At 39.3% G+C, this 24,387-nt stretch overlaps 1 protein-coding gene across 1 annotated transcript in view; it reads right to left on the minus strand.

Annotated features, from left to right (window-relative positions):
- Positions 1-24,387, minus strand: part of EIF2AK3 (eukaryotic translation initiation factor 2 alpha kinase 3) — a 65,249-nt gene that overhangs the window by 9,052 nt on the left and 31,810 nt on the right. The window contains exons 4-14 of the mRNA XM_002922333.4: positions 22,591-22,721; positions 20,715-20,949; positions 19,124-19,286; positions 17,773-17,913; positions 15,874-15,996; positions 14,347-14,567; positions 13,906-14,018; positions 10,608-10,730; positions 8,377-8,526; positions 6,549-7,326; positions 2,605-2,772 (exon numbers count right to left, since the gene is read on the minus strand). Coding sequence (XP_002922379.4) covers positions 2,605-2,772; positions 6,549-7,326; positions 8,377-8,526; positions 10,608-10,730; positions 13,906-14,018; positions 14,347-14,567; positions 15,874-15,996; positions 17,773-17,913; positions 19,124-19,286; positions 20,715-20,949; positions 22,591-22,721 — 2,346 coding nt within the window. The remainder of the gene's footprint in view (positions 1-2,604; positions 2,773-6,548; positions 7,327-8,376; positions 8,527-10,607; positions 10,731-13,905; positions 14,019-14,346; positions 14,568-15,873; positions 15,997-17,772; positions 17,914-19,123; positions 19,287-20,714; positions 20,950-22,590; positions 22,722-24,387) is intronic.

The following is a 24,387-nucleotide window of genomic DNA, read 5'->3' on the forward strand; positions in this document are numbered from 1 at the left end:
CATTGTATAATAGTAAAATAAAGTCCTCCTTTTCAAAGGCAATGCCTATGACTGGTCTCTGACAGAACCTTCCAAAGAAAATCTAACCCACAGATTCTCAAAGTTTGGTCAATGGATCCCTGAGGATCCCAACATCCTTTTGGGAGGTCTGCAAGGTCAAGACTACTTCCATAATAATACAAAGTAGGATGTGTCTTTTCTGCGTGCTGACATGTGTGTTCCTGGAACCTTAGCAGGAAGCAAGGCAGCAATGCCAAGCTGCCAAGCTCGACTGTTGGTAAGGATATTCTTCAGTGTAACAACAAAGATGACAGTTTCACTTAAAATGTCTTTGCTGAAGCAGTAAAAATCCTTACTCTTACTACACCTTGACCCTTAGGTACACATCTTTATACGATCCTGCATGACAAAATGGCAGGCGTTCATAAAGCGTTTCTTCTGCTCCATATCCAAGCACAGTGGTTGTCTCAAGAGAAAGCAACTGTGCAATTGCTGGAATTACAATATAAACCAGTTGCTTTTTTCATTTTTTTCACCATTTGGACTTGGAGACAAACTATGGTTATTCTGACTTGGATACCTGGCAGACATTTTCTTAGAGGTGAACAAAGTGAGAACGGCATTTCAAGGAAAACTGAACAGTATTTGTAGTCAATGATAAAAATTGAGCTTTGACATGAAATCAGAATTTTGGAAAATTCATATTCACCATGGGGAACCTGACTGCTTCTTAAGACCTAAAGCCTTTTCTGGTGAGTCTGATGTGTTTGTTTGTTTGTTTTTTTTTTTAAATATCGTATAATGAATTTGTGACAACTCTTGGAAAAGTTGCATAACTTAGGGAACTAATAGTTTCCAAGTTACCAATGCACAATGTTACAAAATCGTGCAAGGGTGAGAGATCCTTTCAAAGCACAGAAAGGATCAAAGATGTTAAAGTAACAGAATACAAACATTTAGTGATAGGGTTTTAGACTCCACATGGTAAATAACTATTTTTTAAAAAGATTTTATTTATTTATTTGATAGTGAAAGAGAACAGAAACAGGGGGGTGGGGTGGCAGGCAGAGGGAGAGGGAGAAGTAGGTTTCCCACTGAGCAGGGAGCCCGATGTGGAGCTCGATCCCAGAACCCTGGGATCATGACCCAAGTTGAAGGCAGATGCTTAACTGACTGAGCCACCCAGGAGCCCCGGGGGCAAATAACTTTAAAGAAACTATCCCTTACTGAGTTTTGATGCACTATCAAAGACAAATACCCAGAACTACCTGAAGATGCTATTAAATATTCCTCCCTTTCCAATTATCTATCTGTATGAGGTCAGATTTTCTTCATTTACTTTAATCAAAATAACAGACCAACAGATTAAATGGAAAAGCAGATATGAGAATCTAGCTCTTTTTGTTCTTGTTGTTTTAAGTAGGCCCCATGCCCAACACAGAGCCCAATGCGGGGCCTGAACTCATGACCCTGAGATCAAGACCTGAGCTGAGATCAGAGTTAGATGCTTAACCAACTAAGCCACCTAGGCCTCCAGAGAACATAGCTCTTTTAAGTCAGATATTAAAGAGATCTGCAAAAATGTAAACAAATGTCACTCTTCTTGCTAATTTGCTTTTATTTTGCAGAATATTTATTTTTCATAAAAATACCTTTAAGATGTGATAGGTTTAATATTGACATTTTTAACAAATAAAATTTTTATAAATTTCTCAATTTTATCCTCTAATACAGCAAATATTGACAGATAAAAATCCCATATGAAAAGCTCTTGAGGGGCGCCTGGGTGGTGCAGTCATTAAGCGTCTGCCTTTGGCTCAGGGCGTGATCCTGGCGTTCCAGGATCGAGCCCCACATCAGGCTCCTCCACTAGGAGCCTGCTTCTTCCTCTCCCACTCCCCCTGCTTGTGTTCCCTCTCTCGCTGTCTCTGTCTAATAAATAAATAAATCTTTAAAAAAAAAAAAAAAGAAAAGCTCTTGGGTTCTCAATCATGTTTACAAGTATAAACAGGTATTGAGACCAAAAAGTTTGAGAACTGCTGATGTGGAAGCATATATAAGCTTGTATCATTAGCTGGGCTGGACTTGCTTCTCTGATGCTCCCAGGATACCCTGCTCCCACCACTCTTCCAGGCTCTGTCCTGTTCACAGCGCTTTTCCTTTGGAGACTAAGCATCCCCACAAGGCAACATATCCCAGCCCATCTACCTCTAATTGCTTGTGAATTACTGGAGAGAGTGGGACCTCTGGCTCTAGCTGGCTCTGAAACAAGTTTCTACATAGTGTGCATAAGAAGGACTGGAGTTAAATTTGGAAGAGAGGCAAAGTCTTTTTCTAAATTTCTGGTTGCTGTCAGGTTCCGGTTCAGGGGTGAGCACATGTTGTACGTACTGTGTTTTTCTTAATCCATTTCCAATTCACACTGTAGAAGTTGCACCCTAGTGTGCTGCCCGTGAACACTACTACCAGTTTTCATAACTTTCAGATTTTATCTTACTGGGTATTTTAAGAAGAATGTGGATGGAGATTCATGGGGCTTATCTGGCTTGTAGCCATGCTAATTAAAAATCCATTGTTAATTCAGAAGGAAAAGAAAAAACTTGCCTGCTCTGGGCTCATATACAGTTTGGTCCCCACTTGTCCTGTGTGTCTGGCATAGGCTGGCATCGGGGTCAGAACCATCTCCTCTTCCTCATCCTGGTCCATTTCGGTCACTAATCCAAAGTCTCCAACCTTGACCACATCGTCCACTGTAAAGAATATGTTGGAAGGCTGGAAAAAGACAGACAAAAGCATGATAGGTGTGCATGGAGAAGGAGAGAAAGTGAAGAGAGTAACTTAAATAACTACAGAAGAGAAATACAAGAAACTAGATATTCTCAAGCATTAAACAGACTAATATGAAAATAAAGGAATCCTTCAATGCCAAGCAAGTACTGTTACAGTAAGGAAAAGGGAAGGGAAGCAAAGGGAGTGAGCATTTATTGAACATTTATTTAAACTCTTAGAGATTCACATTCTCTAGGGCCCAGTCATCAATCTCAGTATTCTATATACTCTCCTTTGGCAAGCTTTTTATGTTTATGACTGAAGCCCTGATAATAATAGTAGTAATAATAGCAAATGCATACAGAGCACTGGCGATGCGCCAGGAGCTGTTCTAAGCAGTTTACTACTATTAACTCATGTAATACTTACAACCCTATTAGGTTTTACAGATGTGAAAACTGAGGCCCAGAGAAGTTAAGTGCCCAAGGGTATTTATTTACCTAGCAAGTGGCAGAGCAGGATTCAAACCCAAGTGGTCTGGCTCCATAAGAAAAAGACTTCTGGTTCACTGACACAGGACCAGCACTGACGAATGAATGAAACAGACTGGCCTTTCGCTTGTGTCTGGCGGGCGGGGGTGGGGGGGCAGGCTACCAAGGAGAGCAAGAGCGCCTTACTACAAACTCGTGCTGACTCTTCTAATACCCGTATGCTCCTGTACACTCCCAGACCTCTGTCCGGAGTTCTAAGCTCTCATATGTAACTGTTTATAGGACAGATCCAAACAGATTTCTTATGAGATGAAATACATCAGCTTTCCTTCAGCACCCACCGTGGCTAACATAACCACCATTCAGAGCCCTTAAAATAAGGAAAAAGGAAGCCATTTAGCTCATGAAACTGAATTTCATCAGGCTTCAAATACTGCCAGACAAAAAGCATCTTATTCCCGAACTCCAAAATACAATTCTACAATGTTGACTTTGAAGCAATCAAGTTATTGCGTATAACCAAAGTCTAGAGTGATAACCTTCCGCTCTCCCACAGATGACATGCGAGAGACAACACACACTGCAATGCCTTAAATTTCACATCTCCTCCTCTCCCCTACTTTCTGGTGTCACTTGTTATTTACTAAGCAACATAATAGACTTTTTGGGGTCAGGGGGTTTTCTACCATCTACCCTCTGTTTCCATCAGAAATACCCTGACTTGGCTTTGGGAACTCCCTTTTTCCCAACGGTGCAGCCATCCCGTAGTTCAGGTGGACGTGGTCCCAGTTACAGCCAGAGGTTGCAGAAGTCCATCAGCATGATTCCAGCCCCCTGGACAGGAGACTGATCTAGGGATGGATATGTGTCCTTGGCTTAGCAATTAGAAGAAAACCCAGGACTCCCGCTCAATCCTGGGGGAAAGAGATACTTTTCTCCCATGCCCTTTTCTCTCCATGCCTATCTCTCCAGCCACCTCTAAAGACTTATAACATGTAGCCCTGAGAATTGCTGGCAGCTATCCTGGGATAATAAAGGGAGAGCATGCCTGAAAATGGAAACAAGAAATGGTGATGGGGCAAGGGACGGGTTCTGGCTACATCACCTGATCCTAGATAAAGTTTTCCCTGAATCTAGGACAGTTCAGTTACATGGGCCAATAAATTTCCTTTTGGCTGCAAACAAAAGACTATTCAAAATAAAATGACATGAGCATATAGAATGTGTCAGGCATTTTGCTAAGTCTATAACAGGTGAACAAAACAGACACAGAAACCAAGGATAAATAATACAAGTGTGATGAGAATTTAAATGAGAAATACCAGGCTCTATGAGGACCCAATGTATTTGAGGACCTGTGAAAAGCCCAGCATGAAGCCCAGCTAGAGGGAAGAGACTGGAAGTAAGTCTGGAGAACTGGGGGGCTAGAGAGTGCCAATGACAAAGGCTGAGCAAGGAACAAAAGTGGGAGAGGGCCAGAAGGTTTAACAAGGAGTTCAGAAACTTGGGTCAGAATGAACAGAACGCAGAGCTGTTTAAACTGGGAATAGAAATCTTGGAGGTAATTTTTCTGGCAACCTAGAAATCTTTAAAAACAATGTATCTTTACAAAGGAATAAACTTTTTTGTTTTGTTTTGTTTTTTAAAGATTTTATTGATTTATTTGACAGAGAGAGAGACAGCCAGCGAGAGAGGGAACACAAGCAGGGGGAGTGGGAGAGAAAGAAGCAGGTTTCCCACTGAGTGGGGAGCCCAATGGGGGGCTTGATCCCAGGTTCCTGAGATCAGGCCCTGAACCGAAGGCAGACGCTTAACGACTGAGCCACCCAGGCGTCCCTAAACTTCTTGATTTCTAGGAAAACTATGGGGAAATTAATTTTCTTCCTGGAATTATTTTGGTGCGTAGACAAACACAGAAAAAAATCTTTAGACAGCAGTGTAGCATTTAACAAATATTCCCTAATATCTCATTAGCATTATAAAATCAGCAGAAGGATACTCATTATTAGTGAAAACATAATTACAATGCCTTTCAACTTGGCATTTTGGGTGTATAGTAAGGGCTAAAAGCAAAAAGAATATGTATATCAGTTAGTTGTTTCTCACCAAATGATAAGTGTTTACGATATTCAAACAGCCAGCACCCTCTCAAGTTAGTATCTGGCTTCCTGGAAGTTAGTTGTCTTCTCCTTTCCAACCAAAAGAAATCATCTCTGAACTTTTCCTTCAGTGCAGAATAATTCCTGTCAGTTTGGGCCCACATCAGAATCATTGAAGCACAGTGATTATATATAATTCAATAACAATTACTCTGGAAAATAGGAATGAATTCTAATTCTGGTCCCCCTTATTCCAAACTCTTAAAAATATATTCAAGGATTAAAACATGTACTGCTGATATGAGAAGAAAAGAACTTGTGCAAGTAGCTACGTTGGTGTCTGAAACAGAAGTTTTTGGTTACACAAAACAAAACTGAAACTACTTCAAATCAATAATTTAAGCTACTTCCATCAGAAAAGCACTTACATGCTCACTACATATTTACTGACGATCGGCATTAGCACATGAAATACGGAAGAAATTAGTCAAGTAAGAGTTCCATATGATTATTTCAGAAACACATACCTAGGAAGTACTGAGTATTCTAGTAATACATATATGCTATATATATATTATAATTTAGCATATCACATTGCCACAATATTCAATATTGTATATACTGAAAATAGAATCAAAGGCTTTAGTGCCACAAACAATAACCTGGCTAACTATTTGCTTTCTTTCTCCATCTAGCTTCTCACGCCCTTCCCCAGAGCTAAATAGTTCGGGAATAGGGGCAAAAAGCCTGGAGATTTGCCCCAATTCAGAGCTGGCTAATGAAGGAAACTATGTCTCTCCTTCCACTTGGGTGCCTGTCACCACACTACCTTGGGGCCCTCGGGAACTTAGGTCAGGGTTACCCAAAGCCATAGGAAAAACAGGGTGTATCTGCTCACAGTGGATCTGTCTTTTTTAGCCAGAGGAACGGGAATACTTTGCGGTAAAATGAACATAAACACATCGCAGAAGAGAAGACATGCTCTGCCTCAAGTTTTCAGACCACGAGCCTTCTTTCTGCAGCAGGCTCCTCGGGCTCCTTCCCCAGGCCTCTGCGCCCCTCTCTGACACCTTTCCTGTCCCTCGCTCTTCAGGGCACTTCGGTTAAAAACTGACCAATACCGAAAGTACTGCTCTCTAGCACAGAAGGTCAGGTCGAAACCCTTGGGAGCTGTCCCACGAATACAGACCTTGAGGTCCCTGTGCATGAGGCCTTTACTGTGCAGAAACTCAACGGCCTCTGCGATCTGCAGGAAGATGTGCAGACACACGCTCCTCTCTCTCTCCGCTATGGTGCAGCGGCTGTTCATCCAGTCTTTGAGGTTTTCCTTTCTGCACAGCTGCATCTGAATGTAAAGATACACCTTCGGGGAGCTGGGCTGGAGTTTCTCTGCAGTGTTTTTGGTGAGATCTAGACTTAAAGTGGTCGGTCTTGGAGGAGAGACAGAGATACTTGGTTCGGAAGAAGACTCGCTACTGGAATGCTTGAAAGCACTTAGTTTATTCGCACAATGGTTGCCCATATGCAGTCGCTTCGTTTTGAGCTCTTCTTTACTGGACGCGTTATCACAGCCAGAATCTTCAAATACTATAGAAGAGGATGTTCTCTCCCTTGACCTTTCGTAAGGAGAAGCTCCAGAAGGACTAAGTTCAAAGGAGTGTCCCTCGTCATTGCCATCCATAGTACCATCTTCCACATCGCAGTCCGTGAGGCAGCTATCCCGGAGGTTGCACGCTGCATCCACGGACTCACTGGTATCTGCATGGTCTGTTCCCGAAAATTCCAGCGGAGAGAACTGGCTCTCAGATGAACTCGTCTGGCCACAGGAAATCCCTACTGAAAAAGACCTCCTTTGTGAAGAAGGAGCTATGATTTCAATATGTTCCTTTGTAGAGAAAGGATCCATTCTGCGTATTTTAACTGACGGTGCATCCATGGGACTAGGAGAGCTGAGCGGCCAATCTGTGCTAAAAGTGGGACAGGTACAAAGGGAAGAGAGGCAATATGTGCCGATTAAATGGTTGGAACCACAGTCTTTATTCTAAAAGCTTCATCTATAAGAAAGCCAGTACTAAATGTCAAACAACACACAGATGAAATGAAAACATGCTCTATGAGAGAAAGCATTATATTCCATCCATTTCTTCTAAAAGATTTCAATTGGAAAGCTTAATTGTAGACTTGAAACAGTTACCTGGGACTGTCATGCCAGAGCAGCCAGGGCCTTTATGCAAAACACAAAGCACTGAGGGACCACCAAGGACAGGACTCCTCAGTGGCCATGGTTCAGAAGCCCTTGTCTGAATTAGGGCAGAAGCCCGCAGGGCCCTGAGCCATGGGGCCACTTCACTTGGTCTTTCCGTGGTCTGGCTATTGACCGCATTTATAAGTGTCATCTTAACAAGTTACCGCATGTGGATCTAGGGCTGTGTTTAGTACTTTCAGGCAGGAATTTTACTCTCAATTATTTAGTAAATTGTCTATATGCAGCCTGTTTCCTCTCTGTTCTCATTCACTCCTTTTTAAAAGAGCCTTCCTTCCTACAGCAGAGCGTACTTAATATGAGAATTATCTTCAGGTTACCCAAGTTTAAGTATTTTTAACTGCAAATAGCTTTAAATTAGTTTGATAGTTTTAAAGGAGTTGTTAACTGTTAACTACTGAGAAACTGAAAATCTAAAATAAAAAAGTGGTGACAAAAGCAGACAAAACCTCTTAAAGAGAAAAGCCACTGTAAATCCCTTAGTGATTTATAATTCATACAGCCCTATCTACAAATAATTTTTAAAATTCATGTTCTAAAAAATAAACTTTTCATTTTTTTTTAAATAAATTTTTCAATTAACAAGTGGCTAGATAACGTTCTAAAACATCACAAAGAGAACAGCATTTTTTCCCCTAAAACAAATAAGCAAAACTTAATCTCTAGTTATAGAAATGATATTTTATTCACATAAGCAAAAAAACTAGCCCTAAAAGAAGGTACTAGCTTTTAAGTCTACGTCTAACCAAGTTACCTTTCATCTTTCAGCCAAATTTCATCCATTTTTTCTTGCCACTTCTCTGGTGGTGCTTCTAACCACGCATTGAAATATCTAACAATCCCTGGATGGTCAAGCTTGGCTAAGGCTTTAACTTCTCGCATTACCTTTTCCCGAGCCAACTCCCTGAAATACAGAGAAAAAGACAACACTGAAGATTGCTCTTATCTGAAAAAGTAATCATATCTCTAGTGAGAAATAAGAAAATAAAATTCTCTCTTGAATCTAAAATTAGAAACAGACGAGTTAGCCCTAGTGGCACAATTTTAAAAAAGCCACACAGTAGAGTTTGCAGTTTAAAAAAATACATGTATTTTAGGGTTTTTTTCCTTCTAGAAATAAGTGCTACGAACACATTGCCTCATTCAAACAAAGCTTTCTTGGATGACTAAAAATGAATGACTACAGACCATTGAAGATATAAAGACCACTTAATATTTGTTAATTCAACAGGAGGATGAACAGGTGTAAGAGAAGTATTTAGGAAAGAGAGCTCAGGACGGCAGCTCAGGAGGCTGGAGAACGACCGTACTGGTACCTATGTAATTGGCACGTATTACCATCCAAAAAACCTGCACTAGCATGTTTGTTTGCTTAAACCAAGCCTCAAATACAGAATATCACAGGCAATGAAGTTTAATTAGAAAAGGATCCAGATTTGATTTTCTGCTTTGACAGCTTTTCTGGTGGGTCTATCTCCCATTTCTAGGGATCCCACTAACTGTTCTATCACCTCCAAGTGCTTTTCCTCGAGCCTTTGTCAGGCCATTTTGTGTAGCTGGCCATCCTTCCCTACACATCTGTCTACTGAGTGACAGGCTACTCTTGAATACCCAGCACAAATGTCACCACCTCCAAAAAGCTTGCCTTCCTTGATTTCAGTTATATCTGCACTTTTTCATGAGAAACTATTCACTAATCGAAGACACCAGGTCACAACCTTCCTTGCATTATAGTTACTTGAATATATATGCAAAAGCCTCAAAGAGTTATTGGTTCTTGGGGGCAGAAGATTTGCTTAACTTCATATCCGACATGGTGCCTTGCACAAATGAATATTTAAACTACTCAAAAATTACATACCAAGGAAAAGAACTAGGCCCAAGGAAAAGAATTAGTACACAAATCCATCCCAGTCCTGTGTCCCTAACTGTTGGACAGAATGTTTAACTACCAGTTACAAGGACAACAGAGCAATTAGTGCACATTTAATTAAGAATCAATAAGAGCTTACAGGCACCTGGGTGGCTCAGTCAAGCGTCTGCCTTCGGCTCAGGTCATGATCAGGGTCCTGAGACCGAGTCCTGCATCGGGCTCCCTGCTTAGTGGGGAGTCTGCCTCTCTCTCTCCCCCTGCTCCTGCTCTCGCTCTCTCAAATAAATAAGAAATCTTAAAAAAAAAATCAATAGGAGCTTTCTAAAATAGACGGAAAAGAAGGCATTACTCAAAGCCCATCATCTTAAGCATGACACTGTTCTGAGTTAGAAATGCTACTTCTAGGAATCTATCCTATGGAAACAGACGTGGTCAAAAATTTATATAAAAGATGGACACTGTGAAGTTGTTTTTAACTGCAACAAATCTGAAACCCAACTAACAATAAGAAACAGTTAAACAAAATATTTCACATGTATCAACTGGACTATTATCCAACCATAAAATACTTTCAGTTTATTTTAACGTTTTAATAAAATCCTCCTAATAACATGGAAAATGCCAAGGATACAATAAAGGAAGCAACAGATTAAACTGTACTGTATTGGTAACTATGCTACTAACTAGGTAAATTTATGACCAGAAAAAAAATTAAAGAAATACCAAAAAACGGTAATAGTGAGCACTACTGGGAAGAGGAGACACAGATGATTTTTGTTTTAATACGTTCCCCTACTTTCCACAATATGTAGATTATTTTAAAATGGTGCTATGTAGTAAATATGATAGTCATCATAATTCACTGTGGAAAAGTTCTGAGTATTTAAGAATCAAAAACAAGGGCAGATTTTTTTTAAGTCTAGGCAAAGCAATCTAAATAGATCACCCCTTTTTCGACGGCTGGTTACCTGGTGGCACTTACAAGCTAAAATTCAGAAGGTCAGAAACTATGTTTTCTATCGGATGTACGGAGTACAGCAAGAAGGACGTATTACCTGTGAGATGAGCAATATGGCGCTAGCTGCAAGCCCACTAACAACGCCCTCCCTTACCTGTTGGGGAGGCGTATTCTCTTGATAGCATAATTGCAGTCATCTACTTTGTTTCTGGCTTCAAAGACGACTCCAAACCCACCACGACCCATGCACTGAACTGGTTCAAAGTCTGTTAGATAGCTTAAAAAAAAAAAAAAAAGGGAAATTTAATAAGGCAGTAGTTCAATTTTACTTTATGATACATAAAAAGTACATAAACTCAGTAAGTCTCGTAGAACTTATTTTAATAGAGATTGTAGTTTAAATCTGACTACTAGTATTCTTTGTTCTTCTGTTTATGTAAATGGAGCAAACCCATTCTAATTTTTTCCTAGGAAATTTATAAAAAACAAAAACCCTTCTTGGGTTTTTTGGGAATCACTTGTTAATCACTTGCTCTTACAGCAACTGTACTGATCTAACCTGTCCAATACTTTCCATCACCTACCAAAATATTCTACCCTTCATTGTCTAAACTTCTGCCTCCTGTGGCATTCTGCACTCAATTAGAAAAACACAGCTTAGGGGCATCTGGGTGGCTCAGTCGGTTAAGTGTCCTGCTCTTGGTTTCAGCTCAGGGCCTGATCAGGGTCCTGGGATCAAGCCCACGACAGGCTCCGCACTAAGGCGGGAGTCTGCTTGAGGATTCTTTCTCTCCCTCTCCCTCTGTCCGGCCCCCACCCCCGCGCCCCCACTCCTTGCCACATGCACTCTCTTTCTTTCTCAAATACATAAATAAATCTTAAAAAAAAAAAGAAAAGAAAAAAACATAGCTTAATCTTATGTCAGTGCCTGTAAATTTTATGGAAAAAATATAATCAGTCCTGTTAAGTTTTTTTGGTTCTTCTTTTAGCTAGAAATCTTTCTAGGAACCAAAGCTGTGTGAAATTGGCTAGGTTGCCTCATGAGTCAGTATGCTCATCACCAGAGGAATTCAGACAGAAGCTGACTCCGTATCTGTGACTTACAGGCTGACCTGCACACTGTAGCCTCGTCTCCCTTTTGTGCCTGACTCTTTGCTCTGTGCTCTACATTCCAACGGACTTTCACCAGGCTCTCTCGAAACTTTGGGGCTTTTGCTTCTCCTATTTGCTCTACTGAGATGGCCTACTTCTTTGCACTTAATGAAACTCTGTTTTCCCTTCATCCTGCTCATCTCGCCACCACTGTGGAACCTTCCCAGACCCCGTCCTAAGGTTCTCATAGCACTTTGCATGTAGTTTTTTGAACTATTTAAACATAATCTCAATATTTTGCAGTTATTTGTATGCAGCTCACTCTCCCCACAGCAACTGCATTGTGGGGGCCTTGATTGTAGGAAAGCACTCTTGCTTCTTTTTGTACTTCCAGAGCTTAGGCTTACCTGGCAAATGGAAGGTCTAACAAATCTCCATCAAATAATATATGAAAAAAATAAATGAATGCATGCATGCTATGGAAGTTGTTCTTCCAGCCATATGGGGGAGTGTTGAATTCGATTATCTTTACTGTCTCTCATAAGGCTACGTTTATGACTTTATGATTTGCACACTCATATTAATTTAGTAGTTGGCTCAGCTGGTTAGAGCACGGAATTGAGGAGAGGCAATCGATCCCAATCCTCCATGGGCCAATTACCTTCACAGAGAATGAAGAACGATAATTTGTATACCTAAAAATAGCTAGTCAAGGCACTTCGGTACCGATCCATCTCCCCAGCTACAAAGCTCGTGAAATTCACACCCTACTCCTGCAGGGCCAATTGCATTATTGTCCTATGTTAGAGAAATATCTTATATATGATTATAGACTCTGCAAAATGTAAGTATCATCTTGCCCAAGGTCCCAACTGATGTTGATGGACCCAACATCAGGTATTATTATAGAGCCTCTTGGATTTGAAAAACAGTCAGCTGTACTTGCCATATTGAATAAAGTGAAAGGAAAATTAAATCTAATTCAATTTCAGAGTACATTATTCCAGTTCTCTTCACAACAGCCTTATAGATGTATGTTGATTCACTCTACCCTACCCTTCCCTGTCTTTACCTAACTCTTCCTTACTCACAATTTAAGGTTCACTGAAAATGTGACCTCATTTATGATGCCCTCTTGAATCATCACAACCAGTCACTGCGTTACTTATAGTTCATGGCTTTTTACTTAGCTGTTTGTTTTGCCTGGTATTATCTTCCCTCATAGACTTTAAGCCCCTCCAGGATAGGCCCGGTCTTTTTATTTCTCCCAAAGCCAGAAATACTGTCCTGCACTCAGTTGTTCACAGTAAATGTTGAATGAACCATGAATGGCTTCAGTGGTGGATTACCTTGTGAGAGCTGTCAGGTCCCTAGTTCTCTCCCTCTCTCTGCCTTGTCAGGTCCCTAGTTCTCTCCCTCTCTCTGCCTGCTGCTGTTGCCGGCCACTGACATAGTAGTCAGCATCTTTATCAGAAGGGTACTAAAATCTTTGCCATTTCTTAGTCACCTAGTAAATTCTGCTTTGGGAAACTTGTAGCTAAAACAAATTGAATACAGGCAATTCTCAGCTTGTGATAATACAGTATGAACGCAGCTTAGATAAATTAGGTCTATACATCACTCGAGTATCACACATTTTCGCTGTAATTTTCAATCTTTTCTATCATAAAACCATTACCCTAGATATTAAACAATAAGGTTCTGTATCTCTTCCTGTCCCCATATCGCCAAGTGCTAAGTATAACATCAAAACAAAGGGAAAATGCAGGAAGAAATCAGGTAATATGAAAAATGAACCACAGTACCACTTCCTGTGCCACAAAGTGTAACAACCCGTATGCCTGACAGATGATAACAGATTCTCTACTTTTATTTTACCTTCAAATTATTTGAAGTGCCTACTTTTTAGGTGACTCACCTCCCTCTTCTACTTTTAAAATGACCTATTGGTGTATTCCCCCTATTTTTCTACTTCTTATTCTAGACAGAATAAAGATGAAATAAATAATTGAAGAATAAGTAACATATAGAGATTTCTATCATACTCTAATAACACAATAATAGTTTGGTACTGTTAATGCCACGCCCAGTACAGGGTAGACCCTCGATAACGAAGCGATCTGAATAAGAACTTAATTTTGGACTTCTGTAATATGATTTTTATACCCCTTAGGGTACATACCACTTGGAATAAATTTAAGTTACTTGAGGGTTAAGTCTATGTTTTATTTCCCTGGATATTGACACATTAAAGAAAAAGTTAAACAAGATTTTAGTTTAGAGGTCATTTCCTCCTTGATTCAAACAGTTGCTACCAGAAGCTGAGCACATATACACTTTATATATGATGAGACTCTTACCGTGATACATATCCAGAATTTTTTATGTCATTCCAGCTATTGTCCTTAGCTTCTCCACTGACAGAATCATATTTAGTTTCAGTTTGACACTGAGTTTCAGATTCCTTCCTTTGCTGATAAGGTGGGGGAAAAATCATTATTAAAGCTGAATTGAAGTTAGCTAACAATCTTAAGCTATAAGATAACATTTAAAAAAATAATATGGACAAACAGAAAAGTATTCTAAGAACACGGAATACAGCATTTCCCTTGTCCACGGGAAGTGAAATGGGAGGGGTGAAGGCCAGATGAGGAGGGAAGGGATGATAAGTCAGGAGACACGAGAGGATGGGCAACAATGAGTTCATGGCGAAACTTAAGCAAATGTCCCCCTAGCCCCCACCACACACACACTTTCTCCCAACACACACACTTAGCATTAGATTCTAAAAAATGTCTTACTCTGTGAGGATGAGGATGGAAAAGTCTACGCACAATAAAAGTTGTGGCTATGATACAAAACAAAATAGTTCCAACTATTTCTTTCCACCAGTGTAAGAGGAGAACAGGATCCTTTTTCCGAATGTTCTTGCTGTAATTTGGGTTATCGAGAAATCGGACTGTGATCTGTGTGCTCCGTTTGCTCCTCTCCCTCTTGTAGTATGGTAGATAATAACCATTATCTTCCAAAACAAACATTAAAAGATTATTTTTAAAAAGACAAACCAATACAGAGCCACCTTTAATTGTTAAACATTATCTATTTTCTTATCACTTCTGTTACTAATTCCTTTTGTTAAAGTTTCATCTCTTCTTTAATGCTTTTCAATAGCCTCATTACCCTACTTTTTCTTTTTTCCTACACAAACATATTTTCCTTTATTCCATAAGCATCATAGATTTTCTTTGTACTGAATAATAAGACCAGAAAAAAACCTTAAGGGCTACCTTCTTTGTTATTTCATTAATAATCCAATTCTTTAAATGCAAGAAAGAATCAGTACTCAAATCTTCCTTCAGGGTTTTTAAGCTTAACTCTCATTTGCCATCAATAAAATACAAATTTTATCATAAATTATTCTTTGCAAACTCAGAAGAAAACATCTCCAACAGTCTCCTTGGTTCATTTCAAGCTGTTAAAATCAGGCTGTCCTGGAAAGCAGCCTGCCTGTTTGGCTTCTACTTTGTACCACGTGGACAGACTACACAATTCTCTCTTACCTTGTATTTTGATCAGCATCAGATAAAGACTGTTGCTTCTAGGTCAGAGCCCTCTGTTTTTGTCAATTTAAATTTTACAATAACTTCCCAGTGCTAGCATCTAGGGTGAATGATGAGGAATCTGTTTTTGTTTAATGCAGATCTGACAATTTTTTTTATATCTAACTATTCAATGTCCTTTCACATCTGAATACATCCTAACTTTAAACACCCAGGAATGTATTTCCTATCAAGTTTCACCTACTCTTAACTTAATTTCCCTTGTTGGAGGACAAAATTAAAATCCCCTCATTTTATAGCATTTTCATATAGCACTATGGAAAATACCCATTTTCTTTATTATGCCAGCTGATATTATATAGATTATATTAAATAGGCTGATAACTAAATGAAAGCTAATCACAAGAATTAATGCTTACTGAATACGGCACAGTGCTAGCTAAGACTCTATGTGTATTACCTCATTTAGACCTTGTAACAATCTAAGAAATAAATATCAGGCTTACTATCCTTGGTTTACAGATGAACCAAGATGCAGTTAAGTTAGGTGTGCCCAACCTAGTATGTGGCAAAACTGGGATCTGAACCCTGGCAATCTAACTTGGGAACTTGCATCTTTGGCCACCATTCATACTATTCCTCCGAAGATATTTTCTACCTTCCAAATAACTACCTTTCATTTGAATCCTACTAATTAATCTCAAATTAATAAATAAACTAAAAGGAAAAGTAAAGTGGAATTTTCAGTGCGAGCTTCACCACACTTACCATATGGGTATTGCAAGATTGAAAGCGCGCCATTACTGTACTCTTCATGAGAAAACTTATCGTTACTGAGACATTTGTCAAATTCATCAGACCCCACCAAGACAGGAGTTCTGGAAGGAGAATCTAAAAGAAAATGGTAAAATCTTAAGTGTTAAGACTTCCAGGAAAACGCATGTACCTCATTCAGTCAAAAAACAGATATTCAACCACTGCTCTGTTCAAATATGTTAAGTAAATGACTCAACGTTCTTTCCCCTTGAAAAGTAGTCTTGTAGGGAAGATGACTCATTTAAACAAGTAATTAAAAGAGGATGTGATATATGTGATAAAAAACATATACAAGCTATGGAAAGATAAGGAAGTAGGTGGCCTACTATTTGAATTCAACTCATTTAAATCTCAAAGAATATGATGTAATAACCAGATAATGTTTCATAAATATTCTTTAAAAAATTTTTTTTATTAGAGAATAATAAAGAGAGAGAGAGCACATGAGCAAGCACAGGGGGGTGGGGAGAGGGAGAGAGAGAATCTCAGGCAGGCTCCATACCCAGCAAAGAGCCCAATGTTGGGCTCGATCCCACGGCCCTGAGACTATGACCCAAGCCGAAATCAAGAGCTGGATGCTCAGGGGCGCCTGGGTGGCACAGCGGTTAAGCGTCTGCCTTCAGCTCAGGGCGTGATCCTGGTGTTGTGGGATCGAGCCCCACATCAGGCTCCTCTGCTATGAGCCTGCTTCTTCCTCTCCCACTCCCCCTGCTTGTGTTCCCTCTCTCGCTGGCTGTCTCTATCTCTGTGGAATAAATAAATAAAATTTTTAAAAAAAAAAAAAAAAGAGCTGGATGCTCAACCAACTGAGCCACCCAGGTGCCCGTTTCATAAATATTCCTAATATGTTAAGAGCTAAGTGATACTTAGGCACAGTCACTGAGTGGTTAAGAGTGTTTCTAATTTGTCTAGAGAAATATTTTATTAACACTGATTTTCTTAGGAGCAGCTGCTGTTTCAATGAAACCACGCTGTAAAAGATAATTAAAATTCACTGACGTCTGAAATACCTTCCTAGTTTGTCAGAAAATAAAGAGTCCAGGGGCACCTGGGTGGCACAGCGGTTAAACGTCTGCCTTTGGCTCAGGGCGTGATCCCGGGGTTATGGGATCGAGCCCCACGTCAGGCTCCTCTGCTGTGAGCCTGCTTCTTCCTCTCCCACTCCCCCTGCTTGTGTTCCCTCTCTCGCTGGCTGTCTCTATCTCTGTGGAATAAATAAATAAAATCTTTAAAAAAAAAAAAAAAAAGAGCTGGATGCTCAACCAACTGAGCCACCCAGGTGCCCGTTTCATAAATATTCCTAATATGTTAAGAGCTAAGTGATACTTAGGCACAGTCACTGAGTGGTTAAGAGTGTTTCTAATTTGTCTAGAGAAATATTTTATTAACACTGATTTTCTTAGGAGCAGCTGCTGTTTCAATGAAACCACGCTGTAAAAGATAATTAAAATTCACTGACGTCTGAAATACCTTCCTAGTTTGTCAGAAAATAAAGAGTCCAGGGGCACCTGGGTGGCACAGCGGTTAAACGTCTGCCTTTGGCTCAGGGCGTGATCCCGGGGTTATGGGATCGAGCCCCACGTCAGGCTCCTCTGCTGTGAGCCTGCTTCTTCCTCTCCCACTCCCCCTGCTTGTGTTCCCTCTCTCGCTGGCTGTCTCTATCTCTGTTGAATAAATAAATAAAATCTTTAAAAAAAAATAAAAAATTAAAAAAATAAAAATTAAAAAAAAAAAAAGAAAATAAAGAGTCCATAACAATTGTAATCTCTGTGGTGTTCAATACTAGGACGAAGACAGTCATGATAAGGCCTCTGAACTCTTCAGTAATACGAAAGTTCACAATTCACTTACGAATTAAGGGTTTCCATTTGATTGTTGGCAAAGGCATAAGTTCATATTCATTATTGACAGATTCCAAGGCCTTGGGACTTGTAGGAAACTTTTCTGAAATTCTGACTGATGACTGCAGATACAGCTGACCTCTGTACATTCCTGAGTCAACGAGAACATTGTCAATTATGTTTAGAATCAAGCACCAATGATTTTTTTCAAAAAGGTTCATTTTGATTTAATACAATTAGATTAATTCATTATTTCTTCACATGCTACACAACTCTTTTCAAAGAAGAATCAAGCCTCAAGTATCCGAATGCGACCCAAAGTTTATTTAACAAAAATAGGAAAGGAAAGCTATACACAAATTACAATGTTTCTCACTGAATAACAATTGTCAGTAATTACTGGAACACTTCCAGTAGGAAAGTTCAAAGAAATCACTGTACATTTATAAAACTAACAGCTTAGATGAAGTAACTTTCTTTTTAAGGAAACCAAAACACCTTTAATTCCAGAGATGCTGCTAACACGTCAGTTAATACTATCATAATACATGTGTGACATGTTATTCTTCCAAATTCTTGCATTTCATTGAGATTGAGGGGTGGATGGCACACTGATAGAGCTTAAAGGATTTTATGAGTATTTGACCACCAACACTAGTGCAAATAATGAGACTCAAAGGTTCACAGATTTTATTTTGTAAAGGCCTCCAATTGCCCAGAAGCACACAAGAATTTTGTTACTATTTTTCAGGTAAGTTATAAAGATACATAGAAAAAATAAACATTGAAGGTGGGGGGGGGCAAATTGACATATAGATGCAAATACAAATGCAGAAAGTTTTAGACTCCAAGGATATATGAGTAATTTACAGTATGCTGTATGATGGCAACATTTCTAAGCCTTTCTTTCTTTCTTTTTTTTTTTTAAAGATTTATTTATTTGACAGAGAGAGAGGCAGCGAGAGCGGGAACACAAGCAGGGGGAGTGGGAGAGGGAGAAGCAGGCTTCCCGCTGAGCAGGGAGTCCGACGTGGGGCTCGATCCCAGAACACTGGGATCATGACCTGAGCCGAAGGCAGACGCTTAACAACTGAGCCACCCAGGAGCCCCACATTTCTAAGCCTTTCTAATAGGGTCTCAGAGGAAAAGAACATGCCACAGTAATTGAAAGTTTCTGAATTGGATAAATGAGAAAAAACAGCAGGAATGGAAACCAAAGTATAAATCTTAAGGACAATCTAAGCCAGGGTATGTATTTAGGAATTCACACTGCTAGAGGCATACCTGGGGTAGAAGGAAACGATGTAGGAATAAACCCTAAATGTCAGTATGTCCCACCACTAGATAAGAGACCTACTCACCCAGGTAAACGCTGTTTTCTGTGGCTCCTCGGGCAGCTTCTACAATGTCTTCTTCATCTTCTAAAACTTCATTGCTAGATGCATAACTTGTATCATCAAAAAGACTTATGGGAATGACTTTTCCATCCTTAACTAACCAAGCGGATGCAATGGGAGTACAAAACTAAACATAAATAGAAAAGTTTTATATAATTTCAAGCAGTATTTATGTAATTCAACTCTTAAAATGACATTTAAAAATCACAAATTTTAAAAATTTTTCCAGCTTTACAAAGTATAATTGACAAATAAAAATGTCTGTATTTACAGTGTACAATGTACATATATATACACATTATGAAATGATTAGCACCGTCAAGCACCTGGGTCAGGTGCAGTCAGTTAAGCATCTGCCTTTGGCTCAGGTCATGATCCCAGGGTCCTGGGATTGAGTCCCGCATTGGGCTCTCTGCCCAGTGGGGAGCCTGCTTCTGCCTCTCCCACCGCCTGCTGCTCTGCCTACTTGTGCTCTCTCTGTCAAATAAATAAAATCTTAAAAAAAAAAAAAACTACCCTCCTCATTTCACAATGTATATGCATATCAAATCATCATGTTATACACCTCAAATATGTATAGCTTTTATTTATCAATTATACCTCAACAGACAAGAAAATTTTTTTTTTAAAAAGGTCTACCCTGGGGCACCTGGGTGGCTCAGTCGGTTAAGTGTCCACCCAACTCTTGATCTCAGCTTAGGTCTTGATCTCAGGGTTGTGAGTTCAAGTCCTGCATTGAGATCTACTCTCAGCAAATTTCGAGTATACAACATAGTATTATTAACTATAGTCACCACACTGTACATTACACCTCCAGAACTTATTCATCCTGCATAACTGAAATCCTGTACCCTTTGACTAACATCTCTCCATTTCTCCTACCGTTCCCCCCACCCAGCCCCTGGCAACTACCATTCCACTCTCTGTTCTGTGAATTCAACTTTTTAAAATTCCACATGTAAGTAAGACCATGCACTATTTCTCTCTCTGTGACAGGCTTATTTCACTTAGCATAATGTCCTCTGGGTTCATCTATGTTTTTGCAAATGACAGCATTTCCCACTTTAAGGCTGGATAATATTCCACTGTGTACATATACACAGCCCATTTTCCTTATCCATTCATTTACTGATGGACACTTAGGCTCCTTCTATATCTTGGCTACTGTGAATAATGGTGCACTGAACATGGCAGCGCAGATATTTCTTCGAGATACTGATTTCACTTCCTCTATCTTCCCAGAAATGGGATGGCTGGATCACAGGGTAGTTCTCTTTCTAATTTTTCCAAAGCACCTCCATACTGTTTTCCACAGTGGCTGCACCACTTCACATCCCCACCAGCAGGGCACAACGATACAAACATCCTCACCAACACTTGTTTTCTGCAGTCTTTTTCAGAAGAGCCACTCTAACAGGTGTGGAACCACACATTTCTTAAAGCCTAGAGAACAGGCTGAGAATCCAAAATGACAGTTACTTCCCCCTACCCAATAAGTCTGGACAAACTGGGAAAGGAAAACACGTATTTATAAATACTCAGTGGTTTCAGGTACCTGGTATTCCCATTCCAGATGTCCTCCCTTCTTGCTAAACGCCATAACCTTCCAGTCAGCAACTGAGACCTTTATCACTGTGTCCATCATGGCAGCTTCCTGTTCTTCCACATCTGAAATAATTTTAGACCCTTCTTTGTTCCCACTGGGCTTTAAGGTGCTTTCAATAAATCCGGCTCTAGTTTCCATGTCTGGAATATACCGAAGTTCAAAGTGGCCAACACTGAAATTCCACCTTAAATTTACAAAGGTTTGTTTTAGAAATTTACACTTAAGTAAAGGGACCAAATAATAAAGAACGGTTCTAGATCCAAGAAGCAAACACTAAAATTTTGTGATGAGAAAAAGAACATCAACATAATTTTCTGGGAGTGCTCCGCTGATTTATGCCACAAGAGGGCATTACTTTGTTCTGATCCTTCAGAAACAAATGGTTCTACGTTGTAAACTTGACAATGGCTATGGGACAGATTTTCTCTCAAAAATTAACAAATGTTCACATTTCCAAATCAGAATGATTTCCTCCAGACACATCAAAGTTACCTTAAAATGAGGTTAGCAGCAGTCTGCTTTCTTTATTAAAGTCTGGGCACATTTCATTCAAGTGCAGAGAAATTAATACATCCCAATAAATCAATGTAGACAGTAAGTTGAATGCATTAATTTTATATTTATATGAAAACACAGCCCTGAAAGCCAATGTGACCCAGTGTACCAAGCGTGAAGGTCATACCACCTCAGCTCTAATCTGAGATCTCTCCTGAGATTTGGCAAGTCATCGAAACTTCCCTGAGTTTCAGTGTCCTCATCCATAAAGTGGCAGTAATTACGTTTCCTCTATAATCAATACACAGAAAAATCACCTAACTACTGACAGTAAAATGGCTTGTCACTTAGACATAAAATGGCTTAATAATTCTGACGTCTATTAAAAAAATACACTTAAGGAACATAGATCTTAGACCTCATACTCTTTCTATTCTGGTAACTCAAAATTCTGTTAAGTTGGACATCTGTTCCTATTGGTCGTTGGACACCCAGCAGGCACTCAAATACTTAAGGAAACAAAATCCCATCAGGATAAAGGTCAGGTTGCTAGCAGATGCAAAGCCCTATTCACAGTCCAGTGAACATAGAAATATTTTCTTAACTGAGTTTGAGAATACAGGAAAGGAAACTGAATTCTATTGCATCAGATTAGACAAAATCTGAAAGTCTGGTTCACTTTCAAGAGATAAAGATGAGATCTCAAATGATGTTTACTACAGAGGCAAGTTAAAATTTAAAAAAGATTAAAAAAAAAATCAAGCATGTGATTTAGGACCAGCACATGTCATCCAATCATCTTACTTTTTAATCACACATTTAAATGTAAAAATTACATAAAGAATTCATTATTTGAAAAGGGAAACAAAAAGGCATTTGACCAAATAAATTATACTTTCACACTTTAAGAAAACAGACTAAAATGTATTTTAAAATTGGGGTAGTCAAACACACTATGAAACTACTTACTAGAGAGAACTACAGAGTCAGAGACCAAGCTGAAATAAAGCACATAAACTCTGCCTTAAAAGCACTCTGCATTCAAAGAACTTTGATCAGTGAGGTTGCTATAGTCATTGTATGGGCCTCCTCCTGGCTACCACCTCCAGAGCCTATGGTGGGAGTTTCAATTCGGAATTTGTTAATAATCATGGGACCATTTTTAATTTAGGGCCTACATTTCTATTTTTTTTTTTTACATTTCTCTTTAAAAAGTTTTATGTTTTTAGGACAAGAAAATAGTTCAGGAAATGTCCATAAGGAAAAATCTGATAAATTTGGGTTTTGCTGAACTTGTAATTATCAACAGCAACATTCTCTGAATACATACTTCTCGTTGCCACTGCGAGGTCCGACAGCTCTAACAGTTTTCTGGGAGCGCTGCAGAAGCAGGATGTCTTCTTGTTCCATGTCATCATTATCCCACTGGCGACAACCCAAAGCTGAACAGATATACCTCACCTGAAAAGACAGATATACATTTTGTAAAGAATACAAGTTACAGGAGATCAGAGACAATAAAAGAATCTATAATTTATAAAAAATTGAGGAGGTCTGTAAGAAATACCCAAGTATTAAGAAGCATCAGTTAGACTACCAACTCCTGAAATGAGTTACTTAGAACCATAAAAGAAACAATAAATATTTATTTCAGGGAATGATTTTAAGGATTTAGGTAATTTTAGTTTCATTTGGGGGCTTTCCATGGAATACATGAAAAGAAACAGATAACCAGTTGTGATCTTCTACCAATAATATCATTAATAAAATTCCAGGTGAATTTTAAAAAATTAGCCTGAGGGCTGGGTCATTTAAGCATCTGCCTTTGGCCCAGGTCATGATCCCAGGGTGCTGGGATCAAGCCCTGAATCTGGCTCCCTGCTCAGCGGGGAGTCTGCTTCTCCCTCTGCCTCTGACTGCCACTCGTCCTGCTTGTGTGCTCAATCTCTCTGTCAAATAAATAAATAAAATCTTGAAAAAAAAATTAGCCTCAGAGTTTCCATTTGATGGAAGTATTAGGTTTTTAAAGACTTACGCCTTTTCTAATAGCTATAGTATTTAGAAGTGTCTCCTTCAAATCTTCATTAGAAAGAAAAAGGAGGACTCTTAGCATCATCTGAACTAAAATCCTCATGGAAAGAAGCATAGCTGCTAGACTACCAGAATCTTGTAGCAGTACATCAAATCAGAGAACCAGACGATTGGGTTCAATCCCACTGTTTTACAGATGAGAATACTGAAGGCAACGGAGGCCTCCTCAGTACAATGCAGATGTGGGTAGTGGGGAAGGCAGAAAAGCACCAGCAAGAGCAAGAGGGGGCTATGGGCCTAACACTCTGATAAGGAATCATTAACGTTCAAAAACCTCAAAGGTCAAAAGATCATTTTTCTACTCTTCCTCGTTTTAGTCTTAAGTCTATATATAAAATATTCACATATCAAGGTTATGGGATTTTAAAAAATGTTTTTACCTTTCTACAAAGGATGCTTTAAATTAGTTATTCCTAATAAGAGATTTATAGTATAAGACCCAATCTTAGGAGCAGATTATGATTATATCCTAAAAACTAACATTAGCAAAAATCTAGGTCTTAATAGTATAACTTTATCAACTGATAGATGGAAGTCAAACTAACCTCAGACATTTCTGAACTTTTTAAAGTCTTAGTTTTCTCATCTGTAAAATGAATACAACTTTCCTCTTGGATTACAGGATCAAACTAGATAAACATAATAGTAGCAATTATTCTTATCGGGATTATTATTAACATTTGGAGGAGTCCTCCTCTGACCAAATGGAAACAAAAATGTGTGACCTTTAGGAATATTGTGAAAATTTCAAAATAATGTATGTAAAATGCAACTGACACACTCTAGACCTTATTTATTGAAAAATTTATTTATTTATTCATTTGACAGAGATAGAGACAGCCAGCGAGAGAGGGAACACAAGCAGGGGGAGTGGGAGAGGAAGAAGCAGGCTCATAGCGGAAGCCTGATGTGGGGCTCGATCCCATAACGCCGGGATCACGCCCTGAGCCGAAGGCAGGCGCTCAACCGGTGTGTCACCCAGGCGCCCCTAGACCTTATTTATTAACTCTCTTCCTCCTGCTATTCCTGGCTCTGC

The sequence above is a fragment of the Ailuropoda melanoleuca genome, chromosome 4 (assembly GCF_002007445.2).
Source record: "Ailuropoda melanoleuca isolate Jingjing chromosome 4, ASM200744v2, whole genome shotgun sequence".
Taxonomy (NCBI): Eukaryota; Metazoa; Chordata; class Mammalia; order Carnivora; family Ursidae; genus Ailuropoda; species Ailuropoda melanoleuca.